The sequence below is a fragment of the Delphinus delphis genome, chromosome 7 (assembly GCF_949987515.2).
Source record: "Delphinus delphis chromosome 7, mDelDel1.2, whole genome shotgun sequence".
Taxonomy (NCBI): Eukaryota; Metazoa; Chordata; class Mammalia; order Artiodactyla; family Delphinidae; genus Delphinus; species Delphinus delphis.
In genome coordinates this window covers 86,232,640-86,256,822 of record NC_082689.1, presented here as the reverse complement: position 1 = coordinate 86,256,822, position 24,183 = coordinate 86,232,640, and the positions used below count along the sequence as shown (strand labels likewise).

The following is a 24,183-nucleotide window of genomic DNA, read 5'->3' as shown; positions in this document are numbered from 1 at the left end:
GAAGTAATAGTCAATCTACTACCACTGGCAATTGCTATTTATTTGCCTTTATCCTTTCAGCTTCTTCCAGCCAAAATTAGTCTGACCATAGTGGTTTTGAGGGGAGGCTTACATCCTGGGTTTATTACTTGTCATCCATGGAAAAGTTATTTAATCTACCCATGCCTCATTTTTCCTATCTGTAAAATATGTGATGATAACAATAGCATGTACCTCATTGTCTTACTGAAAAAAAATTATATTAGATAATAAATGGAAAGTGCATAGCATAGTCCCTAGTATGGTGTAAGCACTGAATAACTGTTGGTTATTCTTCCTGTTGCAAAGCTTCCTGAAATATAGTCATATGAATTTTGAATTTTGTTCTGTAAAAGGTTTTTATTCTGTCAATAATAATTACCAACTCTTAGGTTCATATTAAAGAAATCTCAGTATTCACATATCTAGTTTTCTATTTCTCTGCCCACCTAAGGTAAACTTCATAAATCGATATTTATTGAGTAACTTTTATAGACTCTTACAGGCTCCACTGTTGTGGTTCTCACCTGGGGATAACTTTTCACTGCTAGGAGATATTTGGCAATATCTGGAGATATTTTTCATCAGCAGCCCTGGGAAGTGCTACTGGCATCCAGTGGGCTGAGGCTGGGGATGCTACTAAATATCCTAGAATGCACAGGACAGACCCTATAACAAAGCATTACTCAGCCCCAAATGTCAACAGTGCTTCACTATTGAGAAATCCTGCTCTATTGAAAAGAGGGGAAGCGGAAGACATCATCACTGCCAACAGATTAGTTAGAAAATGCCTATCAGGTAATACAAATGTGTTCATAATGATACCCGTTAACGTGGAGACAGGTATCACTTCATCTTCATTTCATCTTCAGAACTGATTGGATTCATGAGAAGGTGTGCAAATATGGACACAACTGCATGTTTAAATAAGTCACAGTGGCCTTGAAAAATATGCCTTAAAGGCCTCTGGTTTACAAGGAATCTTAACCTTGGTTGTTCACAAAAAATCTTAATATAAAAATTAGGTATTATATACAAAAAGACTCTTTCCAACCACTTGCCATATTATTTATTGAAGCTACTTGTTGAGGGGCTACAAATTATCTTTTTAAAGTGAAGACTACATAGTAGGAATGCTAGTTTAAGTAACGCAAGTTGATATGTTATATGGTATTTTGAGTGGATATAATCAAATGGTATTTATTGACTGGTAAATTATCTTTTATGTATATTAAAATATTTCATTTTCACAGTCAATTGAATTAACTGATGTTTACTGGCATCTGCCTTTGGTTAAGCAATTATTTGTTCTTAGTGTTTTCTTGCTCAAGATAAAATCATTCTCTTTTTTTACCTGCTGAACACTTTCATTTGGCGATCTTAAACCTATGCACCAAAACGACAATTTGTATTGGACTTTTGTGATAAATTTTTGGTAGAGATAGTTGTGTGTGTGAACATGTGTGTGTGTTGTGTGTGTGTATGTGTTTATTTAGGTTTCCACTTAAAGTTCAGTGCCAAAGCTACTGTACTTATACATTTTCTAAATGTGCTTTAAGCAATAAGTTGTACAACATTTTTAGAACATGTGTTAAGCTATTTCTCTAAGAATGAAGCTCTTAACAAAACATAAGCACTCTGCATGAGATCTTAGCAGCAAAGTGCTTAAAAGATAAAGTAAGAATTGGTACCATGGGAAGAACACCAGCTGTAGAACGCACAGGTCCATTATGAGAAGTATGGTAGTGGGTAGGGAGAAAATGATTTAATCAGGAGTAAAACCAATTTTATTATAAGGGCACGCAGGGGGTGTGGCACCATAGTGAGAGGGACATTTCAAAATATCTGACAGATTTCAACAACGTGAAAAACCCGTTCTTTAAAGTGACAGTAAACCCCATCAGGTCTCCCTTTTTGATGCTATTGTTAACAGTTGACTGTTTAAAGCTGGCCTGCTAAGATGCTGTCGTCCTATTTCAATAGTGTGTAGCCAAATAAAAGACTAATTGTTGAAATACAATCAATCAAAAATGATTGCAGGGCAGAAAGAAGGTCTCCTCTGCTGATTTTGTTGTGGATCAAATTATCGTGTTATGACCGAGGTAGGAATGAAGGCTGAAAGGGGAAAAGAAAATAGCCCGTCTGAAATAAACAGATTCACCTTCATTCCTTCTCTTTGCAAACAGCCAATTGAGCAGGAACATAACTTACTAGCCCTGGGAGTAATAGTCCATTTAGAAAAAAAGATCTGATAAAGATTTCGGCTAATATTTTTAAAAGGACATGAAGACTATTAGCAGAACAGCCCATGCAGAGATCCCCTATAGTGACAATTCTCAGCTTTTCTTACATTTTTGGTGTCAATTCTCCTCTGCATTCATAAAACTGACACAAGCAGGCATCTGAATGTGAGCTTCGGACGTCGGTAAGGAAACACAATTCTAGTTGACCAAATACCTATTAAGTTCTTGCCAGGATACTCTGCTTTCCCATTAACCCCCAGGTTGTCCAGAATGATTAGCTTTAGTTTTCATTAAGCCCAGAATCCAAAATCTCTTCTGTGTTGTACGTTCAGAAAGACAAACGCTGTGGATCAGCAGCAATGCTTTTATGCCTGCTTCCTTTTAGTTGTATGCAAAGATGTCACTTTCAGACCCTATTACATCCACTTTTTGGGTGAGAATGATTCCAGACTTTCATACTGAAGACGAAAAGGAAGGAAATAATTGCCCAGCGTCTCTTTATTTCTTCTAAGAACTTTATTGTGGCCTTTATTTTCTTTAATATTTAAATATCTCAACTCACTCAAGCTTCCCAAGCAAACATTTCCGTTATTTCTAAGAGGAGTTGGTAAGCACTTGTGGGTTGTCTTTAGTGTGTTATCATTTTTGACAGCTTTGCATAGCCTACGTAGGCCAACAGGGGTCTGTCTAATATTGTTGCTGGGCACATTTTCCTTGCTGAGATGAAAACTAAAAAAAGATATTTTTGAAGCAGGAAGAAGGAATTAATATCCTTTCTCACTCACTATTCTATTCCTTGCTGACTTTATATTCAGTGAAAGAAGGAAAAAAGTGTTACCCATTATTCCCTTGTACATAGCAAGACTAACACATGTAAAGCAATAACTCATTTTCTATTGCCATGTTTAGCATATGTCTCCTGTTGGCTCAGCAAGGCCTTTAGGCCGGTCCCTTGAGCCGGCCATCATTGGCAACTCTTAGCCCCTCGGCCTCAAAACCAAATAGCTTTGAATCATGTTGAGCTGTGATGCTAATTTTCATACTGATGCATTATGGGAATAAATGTATCTGACATACTGTGTCAATGGCACTGTCTCTTTGTGTCTCTTGTTTTTTGTTAGCCGCACTCCTACAGATGGTATTCCATTGAAAATGTTCCCGTCCTACGGAAAAAAGGAAAAAAAAAAAAAAAACCATGCACAGCACCAAACCTCTAGGTGCAGAAGGCTGTTAACGGTTGCTGATGATAGTAGGCAAACATTAACATAATAATTAGTGTCTTGTAATTGTTTCATTAAAACCAGTTGTTCCATTTCTCCTCGTGTTTTCCCAGAAGAGAAGCTGAATTTGGACGACAGCCAGTGGGAGGACATCCACGTTGTCACTGGAGCACTGAAGATGTTTTTCCGGGAGCTGCCTGAGCCGCTCTTCCCTTACAGCTTCTTTGAGCGGTTTGTGGAGGCGATCAGTAAGTACCTTACAGACAGGAGCGGTTGGTGCAATAACCTGGCAGTGTGGAATTACTATTAAGTAAATAATAAGAATGGTGATAATAGCAATCATGGTGATGATAATATCCCCAATGCTCCACAGCTTTCATTTTAGTTTTGGTGTTTTTGATGGCTTAGTCTTATTTCTGCAGTATTATCTAAGTGTTTTGAAAAATTAAGAAAAAAAGAAGAAGGCATCCTGTTTAGGGTGGCCAGTTTTCAACTAAGCCTCCTCAAATGAAAATGGCTTCTCATGCAATCTGCTTTACAGGGGCCACCTTCCACCTCCCTAGCCCCTACCTTTATACTTTCAGAATCACAGTGAGTTTAACTGAGTTCAAGGAGATCTTGAAAAAGAACCGAAGTGAATTAACTATTACATTTCATTAAAGAGGTGTTAAATCATCAGCTGAGGCATCACCTTCTCAAAGCTTGCTCACCCTACACCCACCAACACTAGTAAAGAGTTGGCTACAATTTGCTTACAAACAATGTGAATATTAAATTAAGTAATGGAAAGTTTCTTCTGTTAAGCTGGTGGCCTTATGGGAGGTTGAGTCGTATCACTTACTAGCCAATAGTCATTGTATACCCCCTGAAACTTCCTTTCTATTATTTTCTCATTCATAACACACGCACACGCGCGTGCGCACACACACGTAAAAACGAATGAATGAATGAATGAAAATCTTTCCAAATGCAAGGACACTTCTGCTATTGATTCTCGGAGCAGCAACGATTAGTACATCTCTAAATTTAACATCTTAGGGTGTACTTACTATGATTGTGACAGCTTGGAAAAAGTTTCCTGGCAAGCAAGCTGATTCAAGGAGGAAAAAGAAAGAAGAAAGAAAGGTAAAATTAAAAAGCTTGCAAGCCTGGCAGGAGCTTAATTAAAGTCCAAATGAGAATAATCTCCAAGAAAAAAAAGTGCTCTACTTAGGAGGTCTGATCTTGGATGGCTGTGTGTACAGTGTTCCCATTAGGGGGAGTGGGATATGGGGAGCCTGTTGGAAACAGCCCCTCAATATGCCCTTTTATTCTGTTTTTCATTTCACAAAAGTCTTCACGCTTGTTTAAAGCTCTGGCAAAATGATATCAAGAGGAATAAAGCAGAGCTTATTCTCCCAAGGTCTTTCTCTTGCTGCCTGCTCACAATTTCAGATGTTGTTGTTGTTGAATAGAGTAGCAGTGCTTTAAATATGGGTTTTGAAGTGAGGCTGGAGCTCATATCCCCTGTCAGAGTTTTTATGTCATGAGCCCTCTGCTTCTCAAGAACAGTATTTTATAGTTCCCAGGCTCTCTTCACTTCTTTTTAAAAGGAGGAATAAAGAAAAAATAAACAAGCATGAATTTCCCTAACAGTTTATTCTGATATTCCATCTTGGAACACTCAAGCACGGAAGATCACTCATAATGCGAAGACAGTGTTCTGGTAAGACACTGGGGGCTTTTGCATTTGGGTACATATTTCTGATTATGTATATTTAGAGAATTCATACAAATTTCACATCGTGGTCACCATACTTTTAAGTGAGAATTGTCTTATTTGGAAATATACTTGTGCATGTGCTGATTTGAGGGCTATGATGTAGGATACCCATCGTTTAAGCTTCCTTTAGTTAACCTGATTCTGAAGATATTAGGCAAGCCATTCCCTTAGTCTAAGAGATGTGGGAAGCAGGCCCTCAAACCCATGAGAGGTTGTGTCCTTTGAATTTCCATAAAGAGGAGGACCATCTCTGGTCTATCCTAGACTTGACTCCAAACTGGACAGAATTTCAGAATTATTGGCATGGTTAGAACTTAACAAAGCAGAATTGAGGTAGGCAGCATGCTGTTGTGACTGATGGCCATTGAGAGGATTTTTTCCAACACCTATCAAATAAGCTATGGAGAAAATGAATGAGAGAGTGCTTTAGAAAGTCCTTTAGAGATGTAAGATACTGAACAAATGCTAACAGTGTTTCTCCAGATGAGCTTTGTTTGAGAAAGTAATCTGGAAGCAAAGAGACGGGAGTTTTTCCTTCATTGCTCAAGGCAAGGAGAATCACCCTCAGCAGGCTTGCCTTACCTAACTCATGTAGTACGTAGTATTTTTAATATGTCAAATGGAGGGACTAACCAAGAGGCTGATATGGCTAAGAAATATGATGTTGGAAAGGGACATATGTTTGCTAATCCATGCATTTTTGACATAACCTTGACATTAGTTCTTGAATTCTCAACTCAGCTTGAGGTTGTAGTTCATGTTTAAATATCCTTAAGCAATGGCAGAATGGCCACATAGTTCTTTGGAAATGGCAAAACCACACCAGAGGAGGCACTTTTACTCCACGGTGCACTAACTGAGTAAAAAAGTTTTTCCAAAATATAAGGACATCCATATCCAGTCCCAGGGAAGTGCTGGGCTTTATCATAGCTCTCGCTGCCTCTTGTAAAATCTATACCATGAGAAGCTCAACAGACCTGCCCATGAATTCTTCGCTCTTTATGAAAAGGAACCAGCCAGGTGAGGTCTGTCTGCAGGGGAGATGTCCATATAGGCTGGCTCTAGGCTTCTTTGACCATCTTCATCCATCACTTCTTTGCTCTGTACCTGTGGAAGGTTGACCCTAGCCAGCTGTATCGCAGAGGTGCTCTTGAGGGCTGGCTTCCTGCTGCTACAGTCAGTGGAAGTCTCTGGTGATAGATGGCAGAGGGAGGGGGAAGGAAAAGACCAACCAGTTTTTTTAGTTTATCCTCCACCCCCTATCCCTTGCCCACCCATCTGCCTCAGATAGCTTCTCTACCTGAGGATCCATGATGTCCTCCATGTCTTCAGCCCATTCTGGTTCCATCTTCCATCTGGTGATGTGGACCCTCCTCCCTTTGTCCCTCCAGCCTGGTAGTGGCTTCCTGCAGTGTCTGGTTTCTTGGTGACTTCAGGCTTCCTTATTTGGCTCTCAGCTTCTTCATCACATGGGTAACCAGTTCCCTGCATCAAAATCATTCCCTCTGTTGGTGTAAATGCTTGAAGTGATGTCTGGTCTCTGGTTAGCCACTAGCAAAACTCCATGCCAGTCACTGTCATGGTTCGTGTAGCTATAACGTTATTTTCCTTTACTGTCTCACTACCCCCAAGCCCAGTTTGTGAAGGCTTAAGATTTCTATTTGGCCCCAAATTGAGAGATCTTCTGTTACCCTTTCATGACAGAGTGAAAAGGTGAACAGACCAAAAGGAATTTTACATCCAACTGGAATGCTTTGCTTCTGAAGAAGAAATGTTTTTTCGTGTACAAGCAATTAATGATCATTTGTGCTATTTGAAATACTGTTAATTTTTATTATATGTTTGAAAGTCATCATTACATATTCCAAGAAGAGTGAACAGAAGGCATTTACTTTTTTAAGTAGTTTCTTTTTGGACCAAAAACAAGCATTAATATGATAAGAACCAACAATTGCCATAGTGATTTCCTGTCTGATAACACCCATTGGGGTAACAAAAACACTAGCGATTGTTTCATATTTCAGAATCCAAGTACTGCAGCTATTGATCTGAAATTCTATACTTGAGGTCAATGCAACTGGGTCACCTGCAGGTTATTTCATGGGGATTTAACCCACTGACTGCAAGGACTTAATTCCCTGGAAATGACTTGTGTTGAAGGCATTATTAATACTGTAAATGTGAACTCAGTACAAAAGCATGACTTTAGAGTTTTATGATAGGTGATGCAATCTTGTGGCTAAAAGCCTGCAGGGGGTCTGGACATTTCCAGTACATCTAAATCCTATGAAATGTACAAAGTTTTTCCTCTATTCCCATCTCTTTTGTTCTGGTGCCGCTACCGATCCAAAGAAAAGAGACAACAAACAATGTCTTTTCTATTTTACTATCTGCATTTTTCCAAAATTCCTGGGAAAGGGAAAGAGAGGAGGAAAACTTGTTGACACTTTTTATAATTATCTAATTTATTTCTGAAAATAACACAGGAGACACAGAAGAAATGGAAAAATCATGTGGAAAGTAATTTCTAGCTCATAAAGTTACTATGAGAATAATACAACATAACATTTCCTTTATATTAGGTGCTCAATAAATGATTTGAAAGAAATTCATTTTTCAGAGGAAAAAAGTAAGTCACAAAATATTTCCCAAGTTCATATGGCTCAGAAGATTAGGTTTAGCATTAAGCTGCAGACTCTAAAACATAAATACTTTCCATCATCCTACATTGCATTTCTGGGACTGTTTATCTAAAAGAAATCTTGCTGGAAGAATAACTAACAACTAAACTAGCTGTTGCCAAATATCTGTCTGTTACATCATCCTATATAAAACCTATATATCCCATATCATTCTATATAAGATCGTGTCATTTCTGTCTTTTTTTTAACCAAGGTTAGAATGAAATGATCAGAAATTTTAGTATTGGAGTTCTAGGTTAGAAATAAGTTAAAACTTTCCAAGGGTGAGCTATGTTTCAGTATTTACTATTAGATATTAAAAGCATCAGTGCTTTAAATATTGCCCTCTTTGAGTACATTTTAACCCTCCACTGTATTATTTTTGTAACCAATTTTTCACCTATCCCCTTTTGAAATTCATTTAGATATAGACAATGTTACTTTCCTATTTCATATGAGTACCTGTTTCAAGCTGAAGTGTTATTAATGTTCCTTTATACAGTTCTTCACTTTTATCAAATTACAACATGCACCAAACCAGATTCTACAGAGGAGTTCATGATGGAAAGTGATAGATTGGGCCCTATCACTTCACATCCCCAGGCCTATTCATGAGAGGAAACCTCCTTCAACTATTTCAGTTTTCATCTCTTGTAGTCGTTACTTTCATAACTCTGGATAATATCTCTACTTCTTGACTTATCTACTATAGATAATACCTAATATGAAATATTAATTTATTCTACTTCACTTCCTCCAGCATTTGATAGTCATATTATTATATGTAGATGTTGAATAATACACATAAACCTCTGTTTCTTGTTTCATTCAGCATTCTACAGTAACTCCTAACTTTCCTTTGTAAGGTAAATATATTTTCCTTTCTACTCTTTCCTTTACCTCTCTTCCTTTCTTTCACAATCTCTGGTTATTAACTCCTTTAAATTTTAATAGTTTGACCAATTAGAAAACTAATAAACAGTGTTGATATTTGCATTATTATGAGTTTGTAAGTCTTGTTCATTACCTGTCCAAGAGGTTTCACAAAGATTCCTTCTTTAGAATTCACTGTCACAATCCCTACACTTGTCAAAGAGTATTCCTCACCAGGTCCAATAGAATCTATTTTATTACACTCCAAAAATTGCTTAAACTCTTGGCCACATTTGGTTCCCTTTATAGTTGGATCGTGCTTTTCTTGTGCAGATGTTTTATTTATTTTTTTCCTGGCGTCTGTAATTGCTTTTCTTTTTCTTTGCTTTTTTTCTTTTATAATGTCCTTACTCATTTCTGACACTATTGCGCAGAGTCCCGATTTACCAGGATGGCTTCTTTCTAGAGGCTTCTGCCATTCTAATTCATATTGGAGTGGTGCTTCCAGGGCTGCTTCAGGGTGTTCAGATTTCTTTGTGTTTTCTGAATTAGAGGCACTGTGTCCTATAGGACATGTGTATTAGTTTCCTATTGCTGCCATAACAAATTACCTTGAACTCAGTGGCCTAAAATAACAGTGATTTATTACCACATATTTCTATAGGACAGAAGTCTGAAGCTTAGTCTCACTGAGCTAAAATCAGAGTGCCGGAAGGACGATATTCTGGAGGCTCTGCAGGAGAATCCACTTCCTTGCTTTTTCTAGCTTCTAGAGGTTGCCTGCATGCCTTAGCCAGTGGTCCCCTTCCACCTCCTTCACAGGCAGCAGTCACATGACATCACATCACTCTGACCTCTTCTGTAGTCAGTCTCCCTCTGACTTTCTCCTCAGTCCATTTTCCAGTTTTGAGGACCTTTGTGATTACATTGGGCACCCCCTGGATCATCCAGGATACTTCCCCATCTCAAGGTCCTTAATTTAATCATATCTACAAAATCTCTCTGCCATGTAAAGTAACATATTCACAGGCTCTAGGAAGTAAAGTATGGACATCTTTATGGAGCCTTTTTTTTTTTTTTTGCCTACACCTTCTCTACACCCATGTCACAGATGTGCTTCATCCATCAATTTTCATCTTCCTGTCTCAAATCTAAAGAATCATCAGAGTTGAGATAACAGTGAAACCATAGGTTGATTAGTAGATGAGCGGAAAATAAAGAGAAATGACCTTGTGAATTTCCTTACAAGATGTTTTATCTATTATTTGTGCGGGATAGGCTTAGAGATTTGTGTCAGGCCTGGGCCAAAGCTCATTTATTCAAGGACTGTCTGATAATTTCACCTTGGTCACCTTCACCTCAGCTCTGTGCTGCTCTTGCTAGAGCATGATTTAGGGTTTGTTGATTTGTTGTATTCTAAATTTCCAAAGTTGCCTTTTGTGTATAAAAATAATTACTTTTCCTTCCACCCCTGAGCAGGGCCCCATCATGGGAATGCAATCAATGCTAACTTCAAGATCAAAACAACCTTATGGGTCCAATAGCAGTCCCCTTATCCTCGTTTTCAGTTACTCTTAAATAATATTATATATATAATGTTTATTATATATCATGTTTATTATGCATCATATTGTTATATATCGTGTTTATTTAATATATGTGCATATACATATATATATGTATTTATGTATATAACACTTGGAGATTAGGCAAGCCAGCAACAAACTGAGACAGTAAAGATGCTTCATACAAGTCTTCAATTTAAAGGTTGTAGTCACACACTCATTTGAAGACAATATTTATGCCTAGTTTTGCTACACACTGATCAGTTAAGCAGTAAAACAAATTGTGAGAAATGGTATCCATAAGGTTGACTAAGCATCTTTAAAATCAAGGCACTGAAGGTAGAGCATACCCCATGCCTGGTCCTTAAATATAACTCATCCTACTATACATCTGTCAGTCACACCATCCTCATATAAAAATGATCTAGGGCTTCCCTGGTGGTGTAGTGGTTGAGAGTCCGCCTGCCGATGCAGGGGACACGGGTTCATGCCCCGGTCCGGGAAAATCCCACGTGCCGCGGAGCGGCTGGGCCCGTGAGCCACGGCCACTGAGCCTGCGCGTCTAGATCCTGTGCTCTGCAACGGGAGAGGCCACAACAGTGAGAGGCCCACATACCGCAAAAAAAAAAATCTAAATTAAAGACATTGCCCTATGTCAGAAAGTATCTATTGCATGTCTTAATGTTTTTTTTCCTATGGCCATCATGCCATTTTACCTTTAAACTATACTTTCAGTAAGTAATTGGGAAAATAAACTAGTCAAGTATATTTGCAAATATTTTCTTTACTCTTGACTTTATCTTGCCCTTTGGTCAAACTATTTCTGATGCATCATCAACTCTATGATGACACTCTGGGAGAAAAGAAACAGAGCTTGCAAGGCACTTGACTACGAATAGTTGCTAAACATGAAAGCATGATAGTGACAAATTACCTTAAGACCAGAGAAAGGAAAAAACAGGGTTTAAAGGGTCACCACAGAGAAAGCAGGGATATAAAAATAATGTAGTACAAAAATATTCTCTACAGCACCATTTCAAGGAAATTTGAAATTAAAATAAAGGTAGATTTTACAAATACTCCCCTTTAACTACAGTTTCCACTTCAAGCTCACAGACTTGGCGGGGTTTTTGTTGTGGTTGCTTTTTAATCAGTGTGTGTGTGTGTGTGTGTGTGTGTGTGTGTGTGTGTTTAGCAAACTAGAAATTTTATGGCTGATGCCTAGCTTGTCTCTTAACTCATTCTAATTATATTCATAATTAAATTGTAAAAAAAAAATAGTTGACTAGAGCCAAATGGCTTGCACAGGTGTCTTTTTGTAGGAATGGTTTAGTGCTAGATAATAAACAACTGGACCTCCATCTACTTAATTTGGCTTAATGAAAAGTCCTTTATAAGTAAAACTAGAAGGTGATTCAGAACTAAAATTGGACCTCGATGCTGAAATTAATTGAGTGGTAACACATCAGCTCCATTAGAAAACGTGGCGCTCGTCTTTTTGCTTTTCCTTAAAACTTTCTTGCACTTCTTTCTTCCATAGCCTTATGAGGTCAGTTTTCAAAGCAATAAACTTCAAGCTGAGCGATGAGCCAGTCAGCCTTCCTGAGCATCCCTGCTCCCACTGAAGAGAGGTGCTTTTAAAAAATATATAGCAAAATGCAGAATTTCTCCTCAGTACCTCAGGGGAAAACAGTTATCGCGACCCTGTCCTCTAATGTAGATTTAGGTCACTGGTTTTCATGGGCTGTTATCAGGGTCACAGCATCAATAGATCCTAATGAAAAATGAGGGTTTGTGGCCTTTGAGATGCCAGTCTCATTTCACATTCTCAGGTTAACACCAGTACTGCTTTGTGATCACCACAGAGAGACCTTCCAAAAAGTTTTCTGCCGACCCACTCCCAACTCTGATTCTGGCCACATTTCTGGGAGAGTGACCTCTCCTACTTCCCCAGTAGGTTTCTTTTCTCTCACCCAGTCCAGCGTGGTTCTAATTATAAAGATAAGCTAATGATGCAACTGGCTTGCCGTTTCCTTTTGAGGAAAAGCCAAATTCTTTGTGAGGTCTTCAAAGCCCTTCGTGTCTGGTTACCTGAAAGTTCTCTTGCCTGGACCATGTCCTTCAAGCCCGCTGATCTCCTGGCCTTTCCTTGAATACCCCAGGTATATGGAGGGTCTTTGTCTGCTCAACCCCTCTGCTACAGGCATGTCCCCATGTTGCCACTCACATGTTCACTTTTCAGTGAGGCCTACCTCATCAGAGAAGCTAACATTTCTACCTGTGGGGCACACCACCACCTCCATTCAAATTCTGAGTCCACTATTTACTACCTTTAAGACCTTGAGCAAGTCCTCAACCTCTCTTCACCTCAATTTCTACAACTAGAAAAAGGATGTAAAAGTAGTATCTTCCCCATGGGGGCTGTAGGGAGTTTAATGAAATGCTAATTATGACAAGGCACTTATTTACGGGTTTCTGGCACGTGACATTCAGCGAACATCAGCTAGCAATATCAAATCAGTGTACAATCAGCCTATCCTTCGGGCCACGCTCTCAAATGACCTTCCTGTCCATTCCCACAATCTTTCCACTCCTCTGATAACGTGTCTCAAGTGACACGTATGATCATCTTTATTCTGCTTTAATATTTGTTTCCAGAATTCCAGACAGCACCAAATATGTTTAAGATAATAATCCAGGATATTCTCTTGCTTTGAGATCCAGCAAATCCCACTTTTCTTTATCTCATGACATCTCTCCTTTGTTCTTTCAGCAGTTCCCAGCCCAACTCCACCTGATTATTCCGAAGCCTGTTACTTCATTATAGAACATACATCTTAATCATAACTCAGAGGCTAACCATCTTCTCCAACCTGACGCTGCCTTACTTCTAATGGATATTAGTAAATGTGACATTGATAGTGACACCAGAAAAGACAACTTCAAAGTAATGCCTTCTCCCAATTGGGAAATTAGCTTCCTTGCTGATGGTGTTCCTGTGTTTTCTCTTGTGAAGGTTATAGGCTCATTGGCAAGAGAGGAGTTTAGGGTGTGGAAGGGGGAGGCTAGACACCAGGCTGTGCACATATTCGTAACACTGTAGATCTTTCTCACAGAAAAAAACATTCAAAGAGTTGTCAACCGTATTCTACAAGAAGTCATTCCTCCTCATACACACACATAGACACAGGGACACACACTCACACACATTCTCCAAAGCGGAAATGTTTCATTTTTTTTCTTTTCAGCTCTCACAACTCGTGACATTCTAGCTTTAAAAGGTAGACTTATTTTGGAGAATTCCCTGGCGGTCCAGTGGTTAGGACTCCACGATTTCACTGCCGAGAGCCCAGTTCAATCCCTGGTCGGGGAATTAAGATCCCACAAGCCACGCGGTACGGCCAAAAAGAAAAAACTTTTACAATTATCTCGAGAACTTTCCTATTAATCTCCCTGAGCTATTTTTGAACCTTGATATGGGGTGAGAACTGACCCCTTACCCTGTTTCCTCTTGCTTGCTCACAGGCAGGCACATGCTCTCATCGGCTCAGGCACCTGTCCTTACTCTAATTCTCCACCTCTCAGTTGATAACAGAGTTTTCTTCTAATAGCTTCTAGGGCTATCACGGGCTCCTTGAAATGCAGCATGTCTTCATTGGCTCACTCTTTATTGTTTTGGAGAGTTAAACTTTAGAAGTGATGTCTGCCAGAGTACTATACATCTCCTGGGGGAATTCTGCTCATGTTGGAACAGCACAATATACTTGCTGAGAATTGCCATGTGGTTTGGAGATTGGAGCCTTTCCCTAAGGATCGACTCACACATTTTCTACCTACACTTTGGGAAATAGAAACATGGAAAATGGATACCCTTTTATAGAAAGCAAGTAGCAGTGCTGGTTTTGTAAGTTAAAGTAATATGCTTGAAAAAACAAAAGCAAACACATATTTTTTAAAAAATCCATGCACGATAGAAAAAAGTTGCACCGGATAATTATGAGTTTCCTCCTTTCATTGACTTATTTATAGTTTTCTATTTAAATGTGCAGTCCCTTTTATTTCATGCAACACCTTCACTTTTCAGAAAATTGAAACTCTAAAAGGGTAAATGTCTAAGGCCCTGAGTCCATGATTGCTGTCTAACCAATCAGCTCTTGGCCGCTTTCTCTTTTACTTTTCACTTGGAGCGTCCAGCAGGTGAAAGGTTGACTCTTTCAGATCTCAAGTCCATTCGTCTGCCAAGTAACGGATGGGTAGACCCAGTATTGCCGTCTGTCATGCTAGTTTGCAGGCTGATACTGTCCTTCCAATACATGAAATCAATGATCTTTTGAGCTTCTCCTCCAGGTCCCTAACTCCTCTAAGCACCATGGTAAGATTTTTCTTTGACACCTTTTGTGTATTATTCTCTGAATATCTAATTGGCACCTAAGAAGGAACTATTACGTCATTGAAATATTTTTTTGAAATTTCTACTCCTTTGTGCTTTGTTATGAAAATGTTTTAGGAAAAAATCATCCTGAGCAATATTAGACACAGAAAGACCTCTGAAACCCCTGTCTATGATGCTAGGATCTGTAATGCTCAGGGCTTCTGAGAGCTGGACCCCTAAATGAATATGTCTTAGCCAAGCAGAAGACCCCAGAGTTCTCCACAAAGGGGAAAGACAGACCAACTAGAACATAACTAGAAGAATCACATTGGTCAATGTCAGCATCCAAACACCATCTTTCTCTAAAAGTTCCGTAATATTTGAAAAGACCTAAAACATAAGCTCCAACCTCTGTGTAGTATTCTCCTTTCTTTCTCTGTTCTTTCAGTCATTCTCAAGAATTAAGATCACACTCTTCCAAGTGTGCCCCTCTAAAGTATGGAAATTATCTTAGTCAGCTTGGGCTGCCATAACAAAATGCCATTGACTGGGTGACTTAAACAACAGAAATGTATTTCTCACAGTTCTGAATGCTGGAAGTCTGAGATCAGTGGGCCAGCATGGTTGGGTTCCAGTAAAACTCACTCCCTGGTTTGCAGATGGCCACCTTCTCACTGTATCCTTGTGTGGTGGAGAGAGAGCAAGTTTGGTCTCTTCCTCTTCTTAGAAGGATGCTAATCCCATCATGAGGCCCCACCCTCATGACCTCACCAGCATCTAATGACCTCCCCCAAAGGCCCCACCTTCAAATACCATCACGTTGGAAGTTAGGGTTTCAACATAAGAATTTGGGGTAACACAAAAAAGAAAAAATTAGGACTTCCCTGGTGGCGCAGTGGTTGAGAGTCCGCCTACCGATTCAGGGGACACGGGTTCGTGCCCCGGTCTGGGAAGATACCACATGCCGCGGAGCGGCTAGGCCCGTGAGCCATGGCTGCTGAGCCTGCACGTCCGGAGCCTGTGCTCCACAACAGGAGAGGCCACAACAGTGAGAGGCCCGCGTACCACAAAAAAAAAAAAAAAGAATTTGGGGGACTGGGGGAACAAAAACTTTCAGGCAATAACAGAAATCATACTTGAATGAATACTTTAGTTGTACAACTTAACCAGTGTAGGATGAAGTTTCTTCCCTTATTCTGGCAATATCTTTCTATTAGTGCCACACACGATTTAATTAGCTCTTTATTAATATTAGTTAATTATATTATGGGGGTCTAAAATTGAATTTAAAGTTCCAGGTGTCACTTTTACCCATTTCTCTCTCGTATTAATTTTGTGTGTTTTTTAACCTACGTGCAGAAATATGCATGCAACCCATTGTGCTTTTTCCCTCATGATCCCAGGCTGTCAAAACAATAACACTGGCAGTGGAGTTTTGCTTTAAGTTTTAAGTTTTGCATAGTCACAAGACTAATCTCACCTGAGTCACGTAACAATTGGAACTGGGACCAAAATCCAAGTTTTTAACCATAAATCCTTCAGTCTCATCACTCACTCTTCCTCTCAGCGTTATGACATTTGCAAATCTGAACAATGTGTATTCCATACCCACATCCAGTTCCTTGAGTGCATTTCAAGACCGTATAGCATAGACTGGAAGGCCATTTGGAACAATGGGGCAACGAGAGAGAACAATTTTATAACATTTTGGGAAGAATTTCAAATACTGTGCCATTAAGAAGAATTGTAGAGAGGGGCATTAAAAATTTACAAAGTGTAATTCTTTAGACATTTGGACAGTTTTAAGAATTAATTTGAATTATAAATATTGTAAACTAAACTGGTCATATAATTACAGTTTCAATTTATGGTTTACTTACCATATTTTCACTTGGATAAAGCCAAGTACAATATGTACAGTTTGCCATTTAAATTAGTATTTAAAACACTCCTTTGTGATAGATATTATTATTCCCATTATTTCAATTTAGAAAACTGAGGCTCTTGGACATTAAATAGCATGCCTAAGGCTACCAGCTGGAAAGTTGCAGAACTCAGATTTGAACCCCTATCTGGTAGACTCCAAAGCTGTTGTTCTTAACCAGGAAACTAACAGTCTTGCCTAATTTGGACAAAGTGATAGCAAGAGTCTACTTAGAAATGAGATAATTAGTAGAGTTAGATGTGGCTCAGATGAAGACTCTGTTGTCAAGAATTATAATGAAAGGAAGCTAAGTAGAACATGAATAAATTGCTATGTTCATACACATGGTCTCAAAACCTCATTGTTTATTTAAGAAAGGCTTCTGTCCTGGCTATTCAACTTAAAACAAATTCAACAAAATTTTTTATTGCTTTCTGTATCCAAGGCAACATTACAGGTACTCATTCTCATGCCTAGGTCACTGGAAAAACTTTTAAAAATAAAGTTAAGCACCAGTGAAATTCAGACACTCCTAGCAGATGGAGAAGAAAATGCTTAAAGTGTAGAAACAAGGCACTATGTCCTTATTACATTTTCTAGCAAGTGAATTAAGAAATAGCATAAAATTTCTTACAACTTTCATCATATGTGTTATTTAATTGAAAGGTAGAACTACAACAAAGCATTGCTTTGCCCCTCATGTCATGTGCTAGAATATATTTTCATGGAGTCTATAAAATAGATTCACTATTTCAACCCATCATATTCATAACAGAAAAAGCCCAACCAGAGTTAAAATACTGATGCTATGTCCACTCACATGCAATGATCGTCCACTTTTTAAAAAACATTTAACATCTTTGTTGAAACAGAGCAAACACACAGAAAAATACACCGATCTTGAGAGTGCTGTTAACTGGGAATTATTTTTTATAAAATTGGTTTTCCAGGCTTATATGTTTGTGACTCTTTTCTCTGATGATTAATCATAAATTATCTCTGTTGAATTTTTAAGTATGAAACTGAGTCTAAGCTGTCTCATGTCTAGGTATAGAACTGTATAATATTGTTTTCCATCTCTTAATCTGACCTAAGGATCTCTGGGGTAGGAGCCATGTTTTAGTATCTTTGTAGCTGCAGCTACTAGGTGAATGCAAAAACGTAACGTGCTTTGTGTTGGTTGTTTCATGTAATTCCTCCTTTAACAATCCATTGTAATTAGCAGCAATGGACTGTTGAGGTGGGGGAGTGGGAAGGACTGGTGGTGAGTTAGGTGAGTAAGAAGAGAGGAGGAAACTGTGCTTAATATAGCCCATTTTACTGAGAGCAGATTTAAGAATTAACTGCTTACATCTCTCCAGATGTTCTTATCTGTCTTTAAAGCTCTGTTTTACAGCTACCTTCAGAGGAATATGCTGACTCTAGTCTTCATATTTTCTGTATGTCAAAATGGTATTACTATATAATTTACAAAGACTTCATCTTGGTGGTTTAAAAATTTATGAGAGAAGAAAGGGGATGTTAAATGAGCAAATAAAGTATTTTGATAAGGCTAGTGAACTTTTGCAGTATTCAAAGGGTTACCTGAACTCCTGCTAATACAACTTGCCAGTCTTAAATGCAGGGCAATGGTGGAGAAAACAGTGAAACTGTACTATAAAAATAAATTACTGTCATGAATATTAAGCAACAAGAATATAATAAACATGACTGTTTGCATGATTCTGATTTATTGGTACTGATATGTGTATAAATTACGACACTAAGTGTTTATTCTAGTTGTTTCAGAATATGGGCCAAACAAAACTGGGTGGACACTTCCCACAGACCTTTCCATCTGCCACCAAATTCCTATTTTACTGCTCCTGTTGCTGAGTTTCTTATGTCGGTGGCATCAGGACCAAATGTGAGCAGCCGTTCCTTTTAGTTTACTTTGCAGACTGAGTAGATAGCCTTTCCAGGATCTGGTGTTACAACTACTACCATCATGAAGTTTCTGCTCTCTTGCAATAGAAAAACCCCAGCTGCAGAGCATCCCGAGGGCCATTCCTACTTGCTCTGTTAAACAGTGCTCACTTTTGACACGGGAGGGTTCATTACTATATTCATGAACTTCTTGGCACCGGATTTGGGATTTCCCAATGCTAAGCTGTACTGTGTTTTACAAACTTGCTTAACAGTGGATGTTCTGGATTACTTGTTCTGAGAGGTTAAAAACAGAGAGAGAGAGCAAAAACCACCCTGTGTATCCATGTAAAATCTGGTGGTACCTCAACTGCCGTAAGATAACTACATGAATAGCACAAAGTTGGTCTTGCTGATATTCACAAGTCGATGTTATTAAGATTTGTCATCAGTTTTAATTGACACTCTTTGGAACCAGATATTTGTTAAACAGATGGCCAGAATAAGGTATCGCACGAGAAAATAGCATTCTCCTGCCTCGGGTTTTTAGCTTTAATGTTACATCTCATCAAAGTTTACTTCAGGAGATTAATTATTTTGGAGATCTCTTTTCTCTAACATTGGTGGCAACCTGCAAGGAAGATAGCCAAAAATTTAATAACCTTAACAAAAGATGCAGTTTCCACGTAGTGGAGTATGCTGTACAGGTATAAGTTGATGATGCCTGTAAAGAACTGCTGATCATATAAACACTTGGCTGCAGATGAAATGCCAGCTAAAGTTCATGATGAGGCAAGAATTGTTAGCTACTTAGAACTGGAAGTCTTGCAACATTCTTGAGGGCATTTTAACTACATATACACCAAAAGGTTTAAAAATCTGCATACCTATGTATTGACTACTACCTATCTAGAAACTTACCTTAGAAAATTTTTATAGATATGCACAAGTATGTGTACAAAGTTGCTCATAGAAATGTTATTTATAATCGTGAGCAAGGTAAAAGTAACATATTTGTCCAAATTTGGGGAAAGTTAAATTATGGCACATTCATATAATGAAATATTATACATTTGTTAAATTATGTTATAGAAAGCATTACTCACAAGGTAAAATGCCAGTAAATATTAAAAGAGAGCATAAGGGTGTACAGGTATTAACCTATTTTAAAATATGTATGTAATTATTTATAAGTAGAGAAAGGACAAAGTATTTATTTCAAATATTAACAGGGGTTGTCTCTGATTGACTATATAGCCTTCATTTTATTTTTTTTTTGCTTTTTTATGTTCTTCAAGTTTCTTCAATAAGTACATCTGTAATAATGGAAAAAAAAAAAAAAACCTAAAACTCAAAAGTATAAAAAGAGGGCGAGTTGACGGTATTGTGAGAGATCCCAGAAGCAGTTACTCTAGAGGATCCCAAAAGTGGTTTTGACCCAAATCACCTTCATAGAAACAGATCCCTGGACCCATTCTGCTAGATTTTGATTCAGTGTGCCTGAGATGAGGTTGAGAAATTTTTACTAAAAAGCAGTGAGCAAATTCTCAGGTGATTCTGATGTGCAGTCAGATTTGGGAACCATTGATTTCTGTCCTTTCTCCTTGATGAAGCCAAAAAGGAGAACGTGTACAGACTATGTTCCTTCTGTACATAGTCTGTTGGCATCACAGCGTCTTACCCCAAAATAAGGTGTGCAATCCTTGAGCGGGATACTGCAGAAGTAAGAGGTAAATACTCTAAACTAGAGAAGAATATGCGACCCTGTACGATCTAGCAGCACAACAAGGGATAAAGACAATGAACACTCTACAGAAGAGAGAGAGAAAAGTACAGTGGTTGCAATAACTTCACTGTGGAGTCATTCAGTGTATGTGGAGTTTGAAAAATCAGTCAGGGAAAGAACATGAGTACTGGCTCCAGCCCTGAGATGAATGTGTTATGCTGGGGAGAGTGAAGAATCTGAATAAAAAGCAGTAAAGATTGTGGAGATAACAACAGAAGGTAAGGAGTGGAGATACAGTTAAGCCAGTGTTATAAATTCCATGAAGGTTGCAGCCCGCAACTGTAGTATTTGATCCTGTAACCTCCCGCCTAACACCGTACCTTCCACAGAAAAGCTACTCAGTAAATATTTGGTCAATAAATTAACTAATTAATTGCACAGAATTCAATACTACAGAAGGGTTTTCATTTTGATCCACAGCAGAGAAAACCCCATTAAACATTTTTGAGGAAAGTAGTGAAAAACTAAAGAATACTTTTTAGAGAAATTATTTAGTGGTGATTGACAAGATGTATTTAAGAGGAGAGACAGGAGACATAAAACCCTATTGTGTTATCCACCTGGCATTATACCTGGCTACAAGTGGAGTATGACCTTGGACAAGTAACCTAACCACTCATGGACTCAGTTTTTTCTCTCTGAAGTAATGAAAGTATACCATGTCAAAATTCTGAAATTGAGATACATAGATATGCAAGAGGTTCATGAGCCACTGCCCAAAGCGTTGGCCAGGTTTCTGTAGATGTGCACCTGTGTATTTTCTGGGACAAGATTCCCAGAAGATATGTGACCTTGCAAAAATTTATAGAATATGTGCTACTCAGAACATGGTCTGAATACTGGTAGCATCAGAATCACCTGGGATGCTGTTAGATATACAAATTCTGGGGCCTGATTCCAGACTTTCTGAATGACAATCTCTGGGAAAGGAGCCCAGGAATTCCTTTTTCACAAGCTCCCCAGGTTATTCATCTGCATGCAAAAGTTTAAGAAGCATCTAGTAGCTAGATGAGTTCTAAGCTTCTCACCAACTTGAAAATCTTTGACTGTTTTGTAAAAAAAAAAAAGGAAAAGAAGAAAGTATAGATAAGAAAGATGAACAACAAAGAAGAAAATTTGCAAAGACTTAATGGTAACTTGGATAGACAGTCATGGTCAGATTTTAAACCTGCATGACCAACAGAACAGAACTGTATTTGACAGAAATAGAGAAGCTATGATGACTGTTTTGCATGCAGTAGAAGACCGGACCAAACACAACTCATCTATGAACTGATTTTTCTTCGTGGCATTGTTCCTATAGACTTCAGAGCAAGACAGTTCAGTGTACCTTTGTGCTGCAAGAAATTATTCCAGGATAACCCAACTGAATACAGCTGTTGGAACGAACACCTAATAGCTGATCAGAAGTTGAGATTGTTCAGAATGAAATGTTTGGCAAAATCCAAGATACCATCATATATACTGATGCGTGAGTGTGTGTGTAGCAAAAAAATATTAAAGCCTAAAATTGGGATTTCCACATGTGAAAAAAGTAATACGATTTGATGAATATGTATAATGTAAAATTACTGTTTCAGAGGTGAGATTGTTTTAAATTTTTAAACAGAGCATTGAAAAATGACCAAAAAATGGTTAACAGGACAAGCAAATTTAAACCTTGACTAATTTTGACAAAAGCTCTACAAACCAAAAGATATCCTTAAAGTAAATGAAACCAACTCCTTTGATTCAAGAAAGAGAAAAGATACGCAGATTGAAAAGAACTTTTAACTCTGTCCGCACTATCATTAAGTGTACTTAGATTTGCACCATATAATTATTATGATTGTGGCAATTAATCAATCAACTGATTAACATGTAAGGTCAGCAGGATCCAGTGATCTTATCTTGAAGCTTGAATTAATTAATTACAGTTTCTTCAACATTATTATTTTCTATTTGTGTGCCCAGTTTGTGCAGGTTGCCCCTGTTGACAAAATGTGGTTTAGTCTCTCTATCACAGCAGGTATGAGCACTCACTGAGGTACTTTTGCTGATATAAAGTCAGAATTATAAGGAAACAGAAATATATTCAATACTTTCTGAAGTAATTGCTTTGTTATTTTTCAACATTTAATGTGTTATGTACATTACAGAAATTAACAACATTCTTTTTAACATAAGATCACAGAACTTCTGTCTGTCAGAATAAAAGAACTTCAATTAAACTATTGTAGGTCATATAATAATTCTATTATTCAGATAATTTAGTGTATATTGCAAGAAGTGCCCAAACCTGCACCTTGCAAACACATGCTTTTTATAAAAATACTTTTTAAAGTTTTTCAAATATATCACCTCTTTTGCTAATTTTTTGTCAAATGTTTAAAGTTGCATGAGGAAACTGAAGCTAAAACCATGAAGTGGTTTGTCCAGAATCTCCCAGTTCACTAAGAGCAGTACTGGAATAGAACAACTTTTTCTCCAAGTACGTATTGAATGACTTTTTTTTTTTCTTTTTTTCTTTTTTGCGGTACGCGGGCCTCTCACTGTTGTGGCCTCTCCCGTTGCGGAGCACAGGCTCCGGACGCGCAGGCTCAGCGGCCGTGGCTCACGGGCCCAGCCGCTCCGCGGCATGTGGGATCTTCCGGACTGGGGCACCAACCCGTGTTCCCTGCATCGGCAGGCGGATTCTCAACCACTGCGCCACAGGGAAGCCCTGAATGACTTATTATGGACACAAATATATTGAAAGTTAGAGACAGTAAGATGAACAGAACATGCTACCACTTTCATGGAATTCACAGTCCAGCAGGTGAAACAGGCATGTGGTGAGATATTTACAAGGGCAGCCCCACAGTGAAGAAATGAAAGGCCTTGAGCACATGAAGGGTCTCTCTTCCACTGCTTATGGTGTTTCAGGATGACATCCTTGATGACGATGCTCCAAAAGGAAGAAGATAGAACACAAAAGAAGTAAATATGTTGCGATATGAGACCTGTTGCAAATGTTAAAGCTGGCTTCTTTTTTTTCTTTTTACTAGAAGTCACTTATTAGCAGGGCCTGTCTCAGTTGGAGGCTCTGCCTTTTTGCTTACAGACTGTCTGACGCCTTTATAAAGTGGGCCACTACATTGTTGATTACTGCACACCAGGGTGGTCTGTGAACCGTTGTTTTCTGCCGTCCACAGTGAGGCAACATCTTCTGAAGTTCTGGTCTCATATGTCCTTGGAGAATGGTTTGTGTTTCCTAAGAAGCTTAAGTCTGGATGATTTACATGTAACATTTTAAACTCCTGTTGTGTAATGCCTGGAGTGAGATTTATACAGGCTGAAACCAGTTTTTCAGGTCTGTGCATGACATGTAGTTACGTATTGTATCACCTACCCCCGCTTGTCCATGTGGCTGGAGAAGATGTTCATGGGATGCACAGTAACGAGGATCTGAAAATTCTGTATTCTACTGCAAAATAACATCACGCACATAGATGCTCTGGCTTCTTACGATGATCTCATAGTCAAATGATTAAGTGTTTTGTCAACCCAAATTAGATGTGTTTAATTCTGACTTGAAAAGAAAAAAGAGAGAGGCAACTGGGATAAGTTAAGACATGAAATGGTCAGAGTTTGCTTCTGCCTGATTGGAGTTCATTTTCTCCCATTTACTTTTTTGCTCTCTTCCAAGTGAACAGCATATTTCCTGGATGTGAGAGTTTGTCAAATGACATAAAAAAAAGTTCTGAAAACAATTTCAATCTGTGAATGAAAAATTAACATTTATACTCACTCTCATAAGCATTAAAAGAAAATAACACACGAAAATCCATAGAAATGTGATTGTCAAGCTACACT

At 38.4% G+C, this 24,183-nt stretch overlaps 1 protein-coding gene across 2 annotated transcripts in view; it reads left to right on the top strand.

Moving 5' to 3' along the window:
• Positions 1-24,183, top strand: part of ARHGAP15 (Rho GTPase activating protein 15) — a 621,121-nt gene that overhangs the window by 490,784 nt on the left and 106,154 nt on the right. For both annotated transcript variants that reach the window (XM_060015714.1, XM_060015716.1), the window contains one exon: positions 3,595-3,729. In XM_060015714.1, the coding sequence (XP_059871697.1) occupies positions 3,595-3,729 (135 nt within the window). The remainder of the gene's footprint in view (positions 1-3,594; positions 3,730-24,183) is intronic.